Source organism: Lissotriton vulgaris, chromosome 7, assembly GCF_964263255.1.
Source record: "Lissotriton vulgaris chromosome 7, aLisVul1.2, whole genome shotgun sequence".
NCBI lineage: Eukaryota > Metazoa > Chordata > Amphibia > Caudata > Salamandridae > Lissotriton > Lissotriton vulgaris.
The window spans coordinates 375904177-375921584 of record NC_141695.1 but is presented as its reverse complement, the minus strand read 5'-3'; the positions used below and the strand labels follow the sequence as shown (position 1 = coordinate 375921584).

The following is a 17408-nucleotide window of genomic DNA, read 5'->3' as shown; positions in this document are numbered from 1 at the left end:
TAAGGCAGTTAAAGTCATATAAGGAAAGGTAAATTGGGGCATCATTTCAACAACTTTTTCATGCCCTTTATACAGCTATACAATCAGCATGCCATAATAAAATGTTAATCAAATAAATTACCTAGAAAACGAATTTCATTTACGGCACAATTTCATGACAATATGGTAAAATATACAGAGATAAAACTAAATTCCCTGTCTTCTCCTCTCCCCCATATTACACATTAAAACACTTTTCACTACATGATAGTTACAAAATTGATGCTGTTGGGCTGGCCAATTCTGAGTTATGGATCTCATCCTTGTAACTTCGGCTGAAAAGAGCAAAGCACAATAGTGGATTTCCTAACATGATAAAGTATAAAGATGCAGGCCTGCAACTTCTATATTGAGCTGTCAACAGTACAGACCTGTGCCTTACTGTGTTTGGACTTTAGACCCAAAGTTACTACTTAGTTATCCTCCTTACTTTAAAGCCTTGCTTCCTTGCCTACAAAGTCATCATAGCTTGATAGTAAAGAGACAAGCTCAAATCACTGCAAATGTATCTAGCATCTCAACAAATCTCTCTATGGCAGAGAGCAAGCCTAAGGCAAAACCAATTTGTCAAGACAGAGATTAAGGTTCTAAAAGCTTACACGTCTGGATATATCCTGGACTTGCAACGCTGCCCACATCATCAATGAAGGAGTAGATGGTCACAAGGTACAGGTTCCCGGGGTTCAGGTCCCGTAAATAGAGGCTGGTCCTCTGAATATCTGCTGTCCGATTACCCAGTGGATAGTTCTGGCTCTCCCAGCTCACGCGGTACCAGTAAAGATCCTTAGCTATATCATCTGGGTCTTTCCAATGGAGAAGGAGGCCACGTTCACTGATGCTTGAGGAGGAGATATTTTCTGGTGGATTTGGTACTGTGGGAAGAAAAATGTCAATATAAGAAGCGTGCGTGTTAACAAACTAGAGCTATTGTAAATCATGAGCGCCTATTGATAAATCTAATTCCAATAGAGGTCAATGACTGTGTAACCTTTATGACATTGTGATTGCAAACTAATTTTCCTGGTCTTCTGAACCCCTGCATGTCCTGTACCTCTTCTGAACCTCCAGAATGTACCAGAGCTTAAGGGCCAGTTAATTATGTACCCATTAGTAAAGGGGTCGGTGGTCTCAGCAAGCCTGGTATGGATTCCTCTTTTGGTAAAGTGCTTCTCAAGCACAGGTACACCTCATGCCTTTATGCCTAAAAGCTTGAAATTCAAGCTTAACCTTATTGGGGTTTACAGGGTATTGCCGGATAATTAAGTCAAGGAAGCACATGCTTATTATAAGGCACCTCCAATTGTGACAACTTGAATTCCTTATTTACCCAATAGATTTTCTGCAATTCCAAACCTTTTTTTCATATTTTCTTTGTTTTAGCATTCATTAATTGTTGCATGGCGCTATGCTGAGGTTGTTAATATCGCCTTACAAAAAACCACATCATTATGGAATGTATATATTTACTATTCTTAACTTCATATCCACTTACTCTATAGCTAATTATGATGAAGTGTTTATGTCGATATAGTGATTACATTATTTTTGTAATGCGAAATATCGCAGTGTTATAGTGACCATCCACCATATTAAAAGTTATGCCATTTAAATGTCAATACATCTATTTTCTCTCCAGCCCTTAAACCATGTTAAGCAGCTTCTGCGTATCGTTAGCCGCAAAACCTCCACATGTCCAATAGAGAACCAACTCATGGGTCTGCTCATCTTTTTGCATAATATGCTTATTGTCATTCAATTAGGTAATGCTTGACATTACTCTAAAGATATTGGGGAAGATTTACAAGAAAAATCGCATTTGTAGAGATTTGTCAGTTTCCCTGCACCAGCCTGCAATACCTGTGCGCCACCTTGGTGCAAGGCTTGACAGATGCGTCAGAAATTCTGACGCATCTGTTGGCCCCAATAGGTATGCATTGCTGGAGTCGTGTTGCAAGCAAGCAACACAAGTCCAGCAATGCATGGGGAGTCGTATACTATTTGTACTGCGTTATTCCTTATGCCTGCTTCAAGCAGGCGTCAGGTTTTGACAAAGTGGCATCCTAGAAGTGGCGCAGTGAAATCTTGTAGATTTCACTGCATCACTTCTATGAGGCTTTCCTGCATTGGAACGCCTACCCTGCATACATTATACCTGACTCAGGTCTAATGTGACACAAGGCTTTACAACGTGACGCATCTCCCTAGATGGCCACATTGTTTTCGCCGCCACTGCGTCACAAAAGTGATGCAACGACAGCGCAAAAGTGTTGCAAGGAGCATGTAAATCTGACCCATTGTGTTTATATTCTTACGGAAAGTTATCAAATGTACCCAGAGGTCTATGCCTTGTGATGCGGCCAGATTTATAGTTTCCAGAAACTCACCTGAAAAAATGAAACCGTCAATGGTTTTCAGCCATACTCCAGGAAACCTTTTGTGAACTTCATTCTTGTATGAAAAAATGCACATCTTAAAATTTGCCTACTAATGTTTCATTCCTTTTTCACATGGAGAAAACTTCCCTGTGCAGCAAACTCTTCTGCTACATCGTCACCAATTTCAGATGTGTTCCTAGTCTCTTCCCGCGTGGGAAAGCGTTGTCAGGTGCGCCAGGTCTGATTTATTCCTGCCACTGTCAGGCATATCCAGGACTGATGAGTCACTCAACATAGGAATACACTGCATGGATCTATTTTTTTGAGTGCATAGTCACAGGTTCAACTTGTGGCATGTCCTCGCTGCCTTTCATTCTTCTATGGTCGATAACATGAGCATCATTGAGTTGAGTAAAAATAAGCGTCTGTTATTCAGGTCAGGAAACTCCTGGAGGACCCGACCATGCTCTTTACAAATACACGTTATACTCTCATGAGCAAATTTCCACTCTTTTCCAGGCTTGGATGGAGCTAGAGAGGAGCTTGTGAATACTCAAAACATGTCATGAAAGTTAACTCCGTCTCCCAATGAGCGGATTTATTCACACAAACATCTGTGTATGAGTTAATAATTTCATGAGTACAAAAACAACATCTATGGATTTAAAAAATATTTTTTGAATGTGTTACCCATTCACGCAGAAATGTTTTTTTGAGTTAGGCCCAAAGTTATTATGGGCTACGTCAGAGTGGGGATAAGGTTTTTAGGGGCAGATTTACAAGGACTGGCACATCTCTGCATATTAGCAGTGATGCGCCAGTAAAGATGTGACACATAAAACTACCCTTGGGCCACCACAGACGATTATTTATTTACAATGCAGCTCATCGTGGCGCAAGGATAGTCCGATGCGTGTCGCATCTTTTGTCGTAAGGGCAGCGCATTACTGGTGTCGTGTCGCAAGCGCGACGCAACTCAAGCAATGCTCAGGGGCAGCCTATACCTAACATGCTGCGTCACTCCTTACACCTGCTTAAAGTAGTAAAGTCTTGTAGATTTCATTGTGTCACTTTTACGAGGCTTTCCTGCAATGGAACGCTCACCCTGCATACATTATACCTGACGCAGGTATAATGTAGCGCAGGGCTTGACAATGTGATGCATCTCACTAGATGCGTCACAGTGTAAATATGTCGCATAGTAGCGCATTGTTTACAACGCCGCTTCATCACAGAAGTGACGCAACGGTGTTGTAAAGATGTCACAAGGGGCTTGTAAATCTGCCCCATAAAGTGAAGGTCAAAAGTCCAGAAAAGAAAACAGGGTAGACCAAAAAAAAGCCACTTTCTGAAGCTGCAACCTTACTCGAATATCAAAAAGTTTTTTAACATTATAAAAATCATTCAAAAGCTAACATTTACTCGAAAAGTAGATGGCAAGTTAGAATGAGTCAACCAGGTAAACACATGCAAATGTAAAGGAAAAGCCTACTCTTCTGCAGATAAGTGGAGGTAAAAAGTTGATGTTTTAATGGCACAAAAAAAAACATTGTAATCATTCCTCCGGCCAGGCTGGACTTTTTTAAGCTAATTTTATGTGTGTACAATCTAAAAATATTGAAGCAGTTTAACATATGACAGTTTTCAAAAATGTATTTATTTTGTTACATTTTTCTATTGCCGATTGGTTTGTACCATTTAACAACGCCTGCCACCAGCAGCGCCCTCTTACTTCATTTAATTTTTGGCCTAGAGAAAATAACTCTAGAACCCAAAGCTGAATCCACTGAGAGACTGGATGCTTGGTTATGAATGTCCTCGCAGGAAAGCCAACTTGTGATTACACCTAGTGCAATGTGAAATCTTTAAAAAGTTTTAGGTCTCTCTAATTCAAAGTACTTGAGAGCGGTAATAGGAATGACCCACTTCTACCTTAAAGCTTTCATGATCAACCAAGTTATTGTCATTTCTAGTTTGAAGGGCTTTGATACATTTTCGGCGAGAAAGAATTTCTTGCCATATCATCCTACATTCTTCTAAGAGCGGGATAGCCTACAATGATCTAGGAGTATCAATTTGGCAGGCACTGAGTATAACCAGGCTACGTTTACTTTCTAACCTATTTCTATGGGGGGATTTGGATAAATAACTTCCCTGCCAAGTTGGGGGACTGTCAACTGTGGTCAAAGTCTATGAAAATGTTTTTGTCAGGCTTATTCATTTATTTATTTATTTGCAAAGTTTTATCTAGCGCTGGCTAGCTTAAACCTACCTATCTTAAATATGTGATTCACTCTAGTAAAGGTTCTGTTGATTTGTGTTTGAATTAAACATTGCGTTTTGCGACATGCCAGCAAATTCATTAAGGTGGTTGTTAAAATAATTATCAGAACAAGCCTTGTGTAATTCTGATGCTGTGGTTGTATAATGTTTTCATGCAATTTTATGCAGGCTACTCTAGTTTTAGATGGTCATTGTGATAAATTGGCCTGTGCAAGGTATATGCTTTTATTTGTGTAATGTGTGGTATGCGCTCTAGTCTATGCGCGTATACGCGATGACGCGTCACGCCATAGACTGGAGCGGATAGGCGCGCACGCGCAGAGACGTAAGAAGAAAGGCGCGAACATAGGAAACGGGAGTTGGCGACCGGAGCTGGAGAGAGTTAGACGCTCGGCGCCCTTAGCTCTGTAACACTTTGTATAACTGAATAAACCCAGAACTATTACTTCAGTCTACCTCAGCGTGTACTTGTGGGAGAAGAAAGGGACATTACAGTGGCGACGAAGGTGGGATCCGAACACCACCAGGCGCAGTGGACGACAGCGAACATCCCCCGCAATCCACACGCACGAGCCAGCAAGGCAGGACATTTACAAGGAAGAGCAAAGGGCGTGGCAGCAGCGCAGCAGCACGGTACGGACCCAAACACCAACCTTAATAGTCAGGTTAGTGTGGCCCAAGACTCCAGGAGCCCCCAGCCAGCAACCTGGCAACCAAGGGAGACACCCCCAAGCTAGAGGACGGGGGGAAGAGTGAGCAGACCGCGCAAAGTGCGAGGGACAATACCCCAGGTAGTCCCAGGGGCCAAGGCGACACGGCAGAGAGCGCAGGAGCATCCGGTGAGCCTACCCAACGAAGGGCCCAGGAGGGAGACCCTAGAGGCGAAGTCAGAATGGCAAATCAAGCGTCAGCCCTGATGGCACCCGTCCCGTTCCTACCCAGACCGGGAGAACCCCAGTTAAAATGGGAAGACTGGAAAGAATACTTTCTCAATTACATTGAGGCCCTCGGAGATGAAAGTGAAGGGGAATACACGCCAGAAAGGAAAAAGAGACTGTTACTCCACAACTTAGGCCCGGAAGGGGTGAGGGTGTTTAAGAATCTGGTACCCAAAGAGAGGGGTGCAACCGAGACGGATGTCTTTATGAATGCATTGGACGACTTGGACAGCCATTACCGCCCAGCAGTGTGTGTCTCCATAGACCGCTATAATTTCCAACAGAGAAAACAAGAGGCGGGAGAATCCATCGATGACTATGTGGCGGCACTCCGACGCCTAGCAATCACGTGTCGGTATGGGAATCTGCAGGATGAATACATTAAAGACCAAATCGTGATGCACACCACCAGCAGAGCAGTTCAAGACAAGTTATGGGCGATGAATGAGACATCCCTTAAAGAAGTGGTGGCGATGGTCAAGAAGGCAGAAATGTCGAAGCGAGGTGCAGACGCGGCAAAAAGGGAAAGTGGGCCGAGACAGATGATTAACAAGATCGATGAGGCACCACAGTCCAGCAAGCCCAAAAGCACGCATGGAGACCCGAGGAAGGACACAAGAGGGTCTGGGAAACAGATGGCTCGCTCCAGCCCGGGGAAAAAATTCGCGTGCTACAGATGCGGCAGTGCAGCGCACGCGGCCCAGGACAGGCGTTGCCCCGCGTTCCGCGCCAGGTGCTCGTTCTGTGGTTTGACAGCCATTTCGAAAAGGTATGTCGGAAGAAAGGGACGAAGTCCACCGTTAAGTGTATCGACGCGGCCACTGCAAGGGAGAGTGAGGAAGAAGACCCGGAAGAAGATGATTTGGTTCTGTGCATAGAGGATCAGGTGCTGGATGTTTCCGGGAAGCGAAGAGACAAGCCCCGCACTGACATGCTCATCAGGGGCGTGAAGGTACATGTGGCCGTGGATTCGGGGTCCCCCTGGACCATAGTGCAAAGATCGATATGGGAAGAGGACTTCGCACCTGTGGTGGGGCCCGACCTAATTCCGCCGGACATCAGACCCATCTCGTATACGGAGAATTCCATCCCCCTGGTGGGGTGCCGGGACTTCGTGTTCGAATTCAGAGGACGGTCGGCCACGTGCACCCTGTACGTGGCGGAGAAGGGCCCATCGGTGCTGGGATGGAGAGACGCAGGCGATCTCGGCATCATACTCAATCCTGGAGGGAAAGAGCAGACACTGCTAACAGATGAATGGCCCCTCTCGAAGGATGAAGACTGGAAGGCGGCATACCCCAAGGTCTTTGAGGGCACGGTCGGCAAACTGGACAAATTCGTACATAAAATGGTCCTTAAGGAGGGGGCAGTACCAGTTGTTCATAAGGTCCGGAACATACCCATATCCACGAGTGAGGCAGTGCGCCAGGAACTGCTGAAGTTGGAAGAGCAAGGCATCATTGAGCCGGTGGACAGCGCGGAATGGCTATCGCCCTTGGTGGTAGTTAAGAAACCGAATGGCAAGGTCAGGCTCTGCGTGGACCTCAGAGAGCTCAACAAAAACCTCATCGTGGAGAGATTCCCGCTCCCCAGGATCGAGGAGATGCTGGCGAGAACAAAAGGCATCACCCACTTCTCCACCATAGACCTCACATCAGCATACTACCAAATAGAACTGCATCCGTCGAGTAGGAAGTATACAGCCTTCATAACGCCCTTTGGGTGCTACCAGTTCCGGAGGATGCCCTTCGGCTTGGCATCCGCTGCGGCCGTTTTCCAGAAATTGATGCACAGGTTGTTTAAGGACATCTCGGGAGTGCAGTACTTCCAAGATGACATCCTAGTGATGGGCTCCGACAAAGGAGAGCACGATAAGAAACTGCATCGAGTTCTGGGAGTGTTGCAAGGGAAAGGCTTAACGGCGGAATGGAGCAAGTGTAGGATCGGGTCTCGCTCAGTGACCTACCTAGGGCACGAAATAGGAACACGTGGCATCTCGCCGAAGGAACAAAATGTGAAGGCAATAAGGGACGCCAAAGCCCCAGCAACCAAGGAGGAAGTGCGGTCATTCCTCGGAATGGCTGAGTATTACAGCAAGTTTGTCAGACATTTTGCCACGAGGACATACAGAATGAGACAGCTAATCAGAAACAATGTGAAATTCGAATGGGACACGGAGGCTCAATCGGAATTCGAGACAATAAAGGACTGCATCAGCCATGCTATACCACTGCAAGGGTACGTCCCCACAGGCAAGACCATTGTGACAACAGATGCTAGCGACAAGGGCTTGGGGGCTGTCTTGGCGCAGGAACGGGAGGATGGATCCAAAGAAACGATCAGTTTCGCGTCCCGGGCGCTGTCCCCGACGGAACAAAGGTACAGCGTAATTGAAAAAGAGATGCTGGCGGTCACGTGGGCCTTGAACAAGTTTCGTCAGTTTATATGGGGCACGAGATTTAGGCTCCAAACGGATCACAAGCCACTCATCAAAGTGTTGACGTCATCGGGCCATGAAACGGCGACCCCGAGGATCGCTAAAATGACCTTGAAGTTGCTGGATTACACCTACGACGTAGAATATCTTCCAGGTACGCAAAATAAGGTGGCTGATTACCTCAGCAGGGCAGCAGCGATGGAGGAAGCGCCGGGAGAGACCCCGGACAAAGAGGAGATGGTGGCCAGCATGGAGGATCACGAAATGTCGATCAGTGCACAGGAATGGCAGGCTGCCTACGAGCTGGATGAGGAAAAGATGGAAGTGAGGAGACACCTCACGTTGGGGTGGCCGGACAAAAAGAAGCTCACAGAGGGAGTGCGACGATTCTATGAAATGAGAGAGGAGTTGTCCCTGAGCGATTCGGGAATATTCTTGTACAGAGGAGAAAGAGTTGTGCCTCCAGTGACACTGATACCCAGGCTGTTGAAGTTGCTACACGAAGGGCATTTGGGCATTGTGAAAACCAAGGCGTTGGTCAAGCAGATGTACTGGTGGCCAGGAATGGATGCCCACATAGAGAGACAAGTGCGGGAGTGCGGGCAGTGCCAAGGAGCGGACAAGGTGCTCCGCCCACTCAGACCTGCATTGGGGAAGTCCGACACTCCGCAAGGCCCCTGGGAAGAAGTGGCTATAGACATTCTGGGGCCCATCCTGGACAGTAGAGGGGTGAATAAGTACATCTGTGTGATAATAGACAAGTATTCCAAATGGCCGGAAGTGGACATACAAGACTCGATGGACACTGACATGATTTTGAAGTTCCTGACCTCGGTGTTCCTTCGAGAGGGAATACCCAAATCCGTTCTCAGTGACAATGGACCGCAATTTGTGTCGGACAAGTGGGGTCGATACATGAAGAGAAACGGGATAGAGGTGAAACACACAGCCGTTTACCATCCGGCATGCAACGGCCAGGTCGAAAGGTTTAACCGGGTGCTCATGGGCTCCATTCAGGCAGCCATATCACAAGGAAAGGACTGGGAAGTGGAAGTAATGAGCATGCTATGGGCCTACCGGATCACGCCCTCCGTAGTGGGGTATAGCCCGTTCCAAGTACTAAGGGGACGGCATCCCTTCACCCGGGACAACGTAGCGTGGAGGGAGAAGACCCTCACCAGCAAGTGGTCCCCAGCGGTGGTGCAGCACAATCTGGAGAAGGCCCAGAAGATCTACGCGGCCCACTATGACAAGCGACGCAGCACAAAGGAAACGGCGTTGGAAGAAGGGGAGTGGGTCAGGATCAAACTCCCCACCCTACAAAAGAAAGGCGAAAGTAAGTTCAGCCAGCCCCTACAAGTCAAGGAGGTACGAGGTAGGGCGGCTCTCCTCAGTAACGGAAAGGTCTGGTCACAAGACCGCATGGCCAGAGTCAATAAAATAATAGTCTGGCCCAAGGCTGAGGAGGGCGAGAGACGCATGGACTACCAGGAAGCTAGACTCCCATCAGAGCACGGCACAGAAGACCACGGAGAAGGTGTAGGTGAGGAGTATGAAGTGGTTGTCCCGGGAGCTAGGCCTACCGACGGAGGTGGTACACCGGCGAATGCAGAGCAGAGAGCAGATCTGAGAGAAGCTGGGAGGCCCCAAGGAGAGACAGAAGGGGGAGAGAACGTGCCGGTAAGACACACCCGCAGCGGAAGGGCAGTTATCGTGCCCTCTCGTTATAGAGACTTTGTGATGGATGGACACTAGCTTGGTGCCGCCTCCCAAGGTGCCCCACATTGACTCACATTCACTGCTGGGGGACACTCGACCTGTTGGGGGAAATGTTATAGTTTTGTTTACATTAAAGGAGGGAGGTATGCGCTCTAGTCTATGCGCGTATACGCGATGACGCGTCACGCCATAGACTGGAGCGGATAGGCGCGCACGCGCAGAGACGTAAGAAGAAGGGCGCGAACATAGGAAACGGGAGTTGGCGACCGGAGCTGGAGAGAGTTAGACGCTCGGCGCCCTTAGCTCTGTAACACTTTGTATAACTGAATAAACCCAGAACTATTACTTCACTCTGCCTCAGCGTGTACTTGTGGGAGAAGAAAGGGACATTACATAATGTTTTTATTTACTAACCAATAATTGTTTCTCTATTGTCTTGCACTTGGCATTGTCACAATGCACTTTAACTTTCAAAGAAAAAGACACTCTTGTTAGTAGTTGAGTTAAATTCACTTAACTTATCATCTCAGAATCACTTAACTTATTATCTAATATGCCAAGGGAAGTTTCCTATTGAAATGCTGAGCTGGTAACATAACACAAGTGACAGTAAATCTCATACGTATGTATCAATGCCTCTGGTATCAGAATGAGGTGCACCTAAGCCCACAAGAAAAATACGGGTGAATTGCTTAGAGTAACGGCATGACAAGAAGTTTTTTGATACATACTCGGCGCGATTATCCTTTCACATGGGTTATACCACTTTAGATCTGAAAATATTTATCATGCAATTAGAAATAGCAGTATTAGCATATGAATAATTTGTGAAACAGCCACAGCCTATCTCCCAAAACATAAACAACCAGAGGAGAAGATAGGGGTTCTGAGATTAATGGAGGTTCCAAAGAGCTCCTTCAGGCAGTAAAAAATAAAGACGCCAATACATACCTCCATCCTCCCAGATTATATACCATTCACTAAAAAAAAAAAAAAATGGACGACCAGAAAATAGTTTGATTGATGAAGTTCGAAGAGACCCTTCTCTTAGAAAGGCAGCCTTCACCCACAAAATCTGTCTTTTCAAGAAATATGTTTATGTCTAATAGGTACTTAAAAGGGTTTTCTATTTTATCTGTTGTGACTATCAAAGGTTTAACAGGTAATCGTGTGAGATGGCTTTAAGAAGTGGCACTGCCAATAAATATCATGCAGTCATAAAGATTACTGTATCATCTTGCAATGATACAATACTGGTAAAAACGACCTTATGTATTAACATAATAACTGACATTTACTACTGTTATAACAGGCCCTCACAGCTGATTGTTAAATTGAAAGCTTTGTGAATTTTGAATTTCTTAGTAACCGAATGTTGAAAAACAAGGCATTATTTGCGCGGCGTGCACAAATAATATGCCTTCACTGGGAACCAAAAACCCCATTGTATCGCTTGACTCTCAGAGGGTAGCGTTGCAGACCAGTCTAAGGCTTACTCAAGGGAGGTGGTGTGGGCTAGTAATCGCCATTTACAGGCACACAGAAATAACACTCAATAATTGATTGTCCAGTCTGTACGTTGCTCTATAAAAAGGAAGAGTACATTTATTACACACACACACTACTCAATATTATGCATCAATTTACAAATATACATAAGCTGTTGGAAATACTTCTTGACAGTGCATAACATTACCCCCCCCCCCCCTCCCTCACTGCGGGGAGTGGGCTAGTACCACCACTCCCATGTATACACATCATCTTGCCCCCAAAATGCAGTGGCTTGACCATAACCTGGAGCGAGGGCCCTTCTTACTGGCACTATCACAGTGGTGACCCACCCCATTATCTCAACAAGCAAACACCTGTGATGTAAGGCAATGTAAAATTGAAACTTGTAGGCAAATCTTCATTAATTTAGGAACGAAGAAAGATTTCTCGTGCTCCCAGAGCAAACGTAGCAACTGAAAAATCTGTGAAGACCAAGGTTGTGCTGGTCAGTTTATGTCACTAGATGGCAGGCAACTCAATGTTAATTCAGGAGCTTTGTATGTTCTTTGTACTAACAGCAGATAAAACGAAGCAGAGAAACTGTGCTTCCGAGCATTGACAAGGAAGTGACAAACGTGCTGAAAAATGGCGACAACAGCACAATTATAATATTGGCTTATCTCAAGGAAAACTCCAATGCACACGGCAAATGAGTCCGTAATTGAGATAACCCAGTCAGCAGCTGTAATTATTTAGCACTCAAAAACTATAAAACATCTCTAAAGTAGGGTGACAGGCTCACTTACGATAAGAAAATAGAATGAATATATAACTGACCTTGGCAGCACAGGAACATGTCGTAGGTCACAGTGGTGGAGACACCAGCTGCCCACTGCACAGCTCTATAAATGTCGCTAGAATTATGCAAGGAAGTTCAAAGAAAATAGGAATCAACAAAGATAAACAGGATTTATTGTAAAAAGAAAGCATCTCCAACAGAAAAACATCCAGTCTGTCATACGCCTCAGCTGACTCACGAACATTCTAATCTGCACTCCCAGAGAACCAGGAGTTCCGTGGAACACAGTATTGTGGTAAAGCAAGGGTGTTTCTGCAGGGGAAGGTACCAACTGTAATGACATTTCAAGCTGAGGAATAAAAGTATAATAATATATACAGAGTTAAATTACAACAACCTGCCATAGTGACATATAACCCTGTGTCGTGTAGTTCCTATCAACCTATATAGAATCTGCAAGTTTAGACAACATAGACTGTGGGATTCGTGTCCAGACAGATTCCAGACACCCCCACCTTGTATGTTAGCCTGTATAGCAGCTAGCTCACAGTGCCACTAGAAACCCCTCTTAGCAAGGAGAGAATAGTTCTTGGCAACTATCGAACATGACAACCCTGATCCCTCAGGAGCGTGGAAACAGTGCAATACTTTTCGCTCAGTCACTCGTGCTCATTTTGTCTCAGAGAGATACACAGAATAAACGGTGGGGACATTTTTTAATAAGCATTTATTGAACCAGCGTCATTCTAGTGTAAAATAGGTGTGCTGAAACAACCATTATGCAATCAATCAATCAATCAAATAATTTGTAAAGAGCACTACATACCCGCGAAGGTTCCAAGGCGCTGAGGATGGGAGAGAGGGGGTGGGGGTGCTGTTGCTACTGGTTGAACAGCCAGGTTTTGAGTCGTCTCCGGAAGGTTAGAAGGTTTTTGGTTTGTCGTAGGTTGAGGGGGAGGGTGTTCCAGGTCTTGGCGGCACGCTGGGAGAAGGATCTACCTCAGCTGTGGTTCTACGGATGCGTGGGACGGTAGCCAGGGAGAGGTCTGCAGAGAGGAGTTTCCTGTTGGGTACGTAGAAGGAGAGTCGACTGTTGAGATAGGCTGGGATGGTCTTGTGGAGTGCCTTGTGTGCGTGGATCAGGAGCTTGAAGGAGATTCTTTTGTCGACGGAGAGCCAGTGCAGGTTCCTCAGGTGGAGGGTGATGTGGTCGCGGCGCGGGATGTCGAGGATCAGGCATGCAGAGGCATTCTGGATTCTTTGCAGTCTGTTGATGAGCTTGGTCGGGGCTCCGGCGTAGGGGGCGTTTCCGTAGTCAAGTCTGCTGCTGACTAGGGCCTGGATGACTGTTTTCCTTATTTCTTATGGGATCCATCTGTAGGTCTTGCGGAGCATACGGAGGGTGTTGAAGCAGGTGGAGGAGACAGCCTTGACTTGTTTGGTCATGGTGAGTCGAGGATGACTCCCAGGTTGCGTGCGTGGTTGGTAGGTGCGGGGGGTGTCCCCAGTGATGGGGGCCACCAGGAGTTGTCCCATGCTGAGGGGTTGGGCCCGAGGATGAGGATCTCTGTCTTGTCTGTGTTCAGCCTAAGGCGGCTATCCTTCATCCAGTTGGCGACCGCCTTCATTCCATGGTGGAGGTTGGATTTGGCTGTGAGGGGGTCTTTGGTGAGGGAGAGGATCAGTTCCGTGTCATCGGCGTAGAAGATTATTTTGAGGCCGTGATGTCGGGCAATGCGTGCGAGATGCACCATGTAGACATTAAACAGCGTTGGGCTAAGGGAGGATCCCTGCGGGCCACCGAAGATGATCTCGGAGGCTTCGGATTGGAACAGGGGGAGGCGGAATCTCTGAGTTCTGCCGCAGAGGAAGGAGGAGGTCCAATCCACGCCCTTGTCTTGAATTCCTGCGTCATGGAGTTGTGTGCGTAGTGTGCGGTAGCAGACGGTGTCAAAGGCGGCGGAGAGGTCCAGAAGGATGTGGGCCGCTGTCTTGCCGTTGTCCAGTAGGATCCTGATGTCGTCTGTGGCGGCGATGAGGGCAGTCTCAGTGCTGTAGTTGCTGCGGAATCCTGACTGGGAGTGGTCCAGGATGCTGTTGTCTTCGAGATAGCGGGTGAGCTGGATGTTGACTATCTTCTCGATGACCTTAGCTGGGAACTGAAGCAGGGAGATGGGCCGAAAGTTTTTGAGTTCGCTTGGGTCTGCCTTAGGTTTCTTCAGTAGGGCGTTGATCTCGGCGTGTTTCCAGCTCTCAAGGAAGGTCACGGTCCAGAAGGAGAAGTTGATAATGTTGCGCAGGTGTGGTGTGATGGAGCTGCTGGCTTTGTTGAAGATGTGGTGTGGAAAAGTGTCAGAAAGCGAGCCGGAGTGGATTGTGCCCATGGTCTTGATTGTGTCTTCGATGCTCACGTTGGCCCAGGTTGTCAGGGGGTCGTGGCCGGTGGGGTGTGGTGGGTCCCGCGTGTTGGGGCCTGTTAGGGTCGTCAGGGGTTGAAGCTGTTGTGGATGTCGGTGATCTTGCGGTGGAAGAAGGTGTGGAGGAAGTCGCACTGGGCTTGCGACGGTGGGATGTCGTTGGCGTTGGAGCAGGGTTTGGAAAGTTCCTTCACAACGTTGAAGAGCTCCTTGCTGTTGTGTGCATTGTTGTCGAGGCTGTGTTTGAAGGAGGTCCTCTTGGCAGTCCTGATAAGGCGGTGGTGGTTGCGGTTGGCGTCTTTGTGGGCTGCGCGGCTGCCCGGCGACTTCTCGCTGAGCCATATGTTCTCCAACTTCCGGCAGGTGTGCTTTGAGACAAGGAGTTCCGGGGTGAACCAGTTGGCTCTCTTGCTGGTGTCTCTGGGGGTTTGTTTTTTCAGCGGGGCTAAGGTGTTGGTGCAGTCGTCCATCCATCATCTAAGGGTACCTGCACCATCATCAGGGTTGGAGGGGTAGGTCGGTGGGTTGAGTGCGAGGTTTGTCTGTAGTTGTACTTCGGTGATTTTGCCCCAGCAGCGACGGGGGATTTGTAGGGTGCGGTGATGTGCTACGGGTTTCCGGAAGGTGAAGTGTATGCAGTGGTGGTCGGTCCAGGTGGGTTCTGAGACGTGGCTGAAGGAGACGTGGGGGCTTGAGGAGAAGATGGAGTCGAGTGTGTGTCCGGCGATGTGGGTCAGTGTCGTGACGAGCCGTTCCAGTCCGAAGTTGGTGAGGTTGTCTATCAGGGTGGAGGAGTTGCTGTCATTGTTGTTCTCCAGATGGAAGTTCAGGTCTCCGAGGAGGATGTAGTCGGTGGAGGTCAGTTCGTGCGTGCTGATGAAGTCCAGTCGCAGAATTGTGGTCGGGGTCCGGGTGGTCTGTAGACGAGGGTGACTCTTAGGGTGGTCTTGGGGTCCGGGTGGATCTGGAAGTGCATGTGTTCGGCGGTGCTGAGAGTGTTGTCGGTGTTTGTTGAGACCCTGATGGTCTTCTTGTGGAAGATGGCGATTCCTCCTCCGACTCCAATAGTGCGGTCTTTGCAGGCGATCTTGTATCCGTCGTGGATGGCTATGGCAATGTCTGGAGAAGAGGCTTTGTTCATCCAGGTCTCGGTCAGGAAGGCAACGTCTGATTATGCAGTGTCGAGTAGGTCCCAGAGCTCGGTGGCTTGTTTGCGTGCGGAGCGAGTGTTGATCAGGATGCATCGAGCTGGTTGTGTTCTGTTGTGACATGTGTCTCTGTGTCTTTGATGCAGAAGAAGCTGCAGATCCGGCAGGCGAAGGGGCCGTGGGTGCGCTTGGCATGCCAGCGGTGCAGACGTGCAGTGGCCGCCATTTAAGGGGAGGTGGGAGGGAGCAGCAGCTGGGAGGCGGGTGGTAGGGGGCAGCAAATGGGCACAGAGGGGGTGGGCCGCAGGGGTGCGGCGGCGGGAACTGGAGCGGCGAGGGAGGCGAGCAGGCACAACAGGGGGCACAGGGTACAGAAGAAAAAACGGGCAGCGGGGCACAGGAAAGGGCACAAACTCGCAATCCGCAAAATCCGCGAATTCTTGCGAATTTATTTTTTTTGTGTTCGCAAGGATTTCTGCCAGTTCGCGAGGGTTTCGTACCAGTTCGCAATTGCGAACTTACATTTCGGCACGCGATTATGCTGTTTCTACGTCTGGTTCATCATCACAGGTTCCCAGCACCCTCTGTTTCACCACTGCAACCCTCTGTTACATCAATGCCACCCTCTGGTTCATCATTACTGTAGATTATGGGGGGGGAAAGCAAGCACACCAGCCCTGCTTCAACTGACATGAATTAATTTGGGGTTAGTTTACTAACGTGTCATGTTTTAAAATTCCAGTCTGGCACTTGCTTCCTTATCTGTAATTTTGCTTTCTGTTGCAGTGCATTTTTTTTCCCCAGGACCTTTGTGGCCTACTTTGAGCTATTCTATGAGCCTGCTGTGAGGGTCAGAGCAGGGTCATACAATTGTTGCAACTAGCAACTGAATTCTGGAGGGGCCCCAGTCAGGAAGCACTATAGGGAATTGTTACTAATGATGAGTTTGAACTCTTGCCCCTCCCGAGTGCTTTCAGTTTTGAAAAACTCATTTTTCTGCAATTTTGCGGGGTTCGCGGGGCGCGAACACGTGCGAGATCGGATTCGGAAGCCGCAAATTCGTGCGAATATGCAATTTGTTTTTTGCGGCGTGTTATTTGGCAAGGTTTTGTGCGTTTTTGCGAGCCGCTCGTAGCGCAAGGCGCGAAGTTACCCTCGCGGTCGTTCAAGGGCGCGGCCATCTTGTTTGCCTGACGTATTTCCATTTCCGGGCGCGAAGTGTAATCTCGCAAAGTCTGCGGCTTGCCAGTACAGTTTCGCGCGTGTTCGCAAGGAAAATCTTGTGCGAACTTACCCGCACGGTCGTGACCAGGCGCGGCCATCTTGTTTCTCATTCATTGCTATGGTTCTGGGCATGGTCTTTGTATCCTCTGTCAATCTCTGCCATCCTTTGCTTGTTTGAAGTTTTTTTTAATCTATTTTACTTATTATCTATCCCTCTATTTTTCTAGCCCTATATTTTTGTGTTTACTGCTACTTTTGGTTAATTTTAAACTACTTTTTTAAACTCTTTTCTTTTCTTCTCTTCCCTATTCTATTTTCTTTATTCCTTTCCGCCCAGACCATGGTGAAGGGAGCCGGGAAGCATCCCGAGAAGGGGAAGGGTCCCGCACCCCGTGTCCGGCTCCCGTGCGGGCGTTTGAGGGGGGAGGAGGTCGTCCCCAGGGAGATCTTTACCCCGGAGGAGGTGGGCCAACTCATTTTTTATGTTCAGCGCCGCCTCCCCAGGACCATCATGGGAGGCGGCAAGATCAGTGCCGGG

At 47.9% G+C, this 17408-nt stretch overlaps 1 protein-coding gene across 1 annotated transcript in view; it reads right to left on the bottom strand.

Moving 5' to 3' along the window:
• The window catches only part of LOC147701678 (uncharacterized), a 415435-nt gene that overhangs the window by 94878 nt on the left and 303149 nt on the right, over nt 1-17408 (bottom strand). Inside the window, exon 5 of the mRNA XM_086930313.1 lies at nt 639-911. Within this exon, the coding sequence (XP_086786439.1) occupies nt 639-911 (273 nt within the window). The remainder of the gene's footprint in view (nt 1-638; nt 912-17408) is intronic.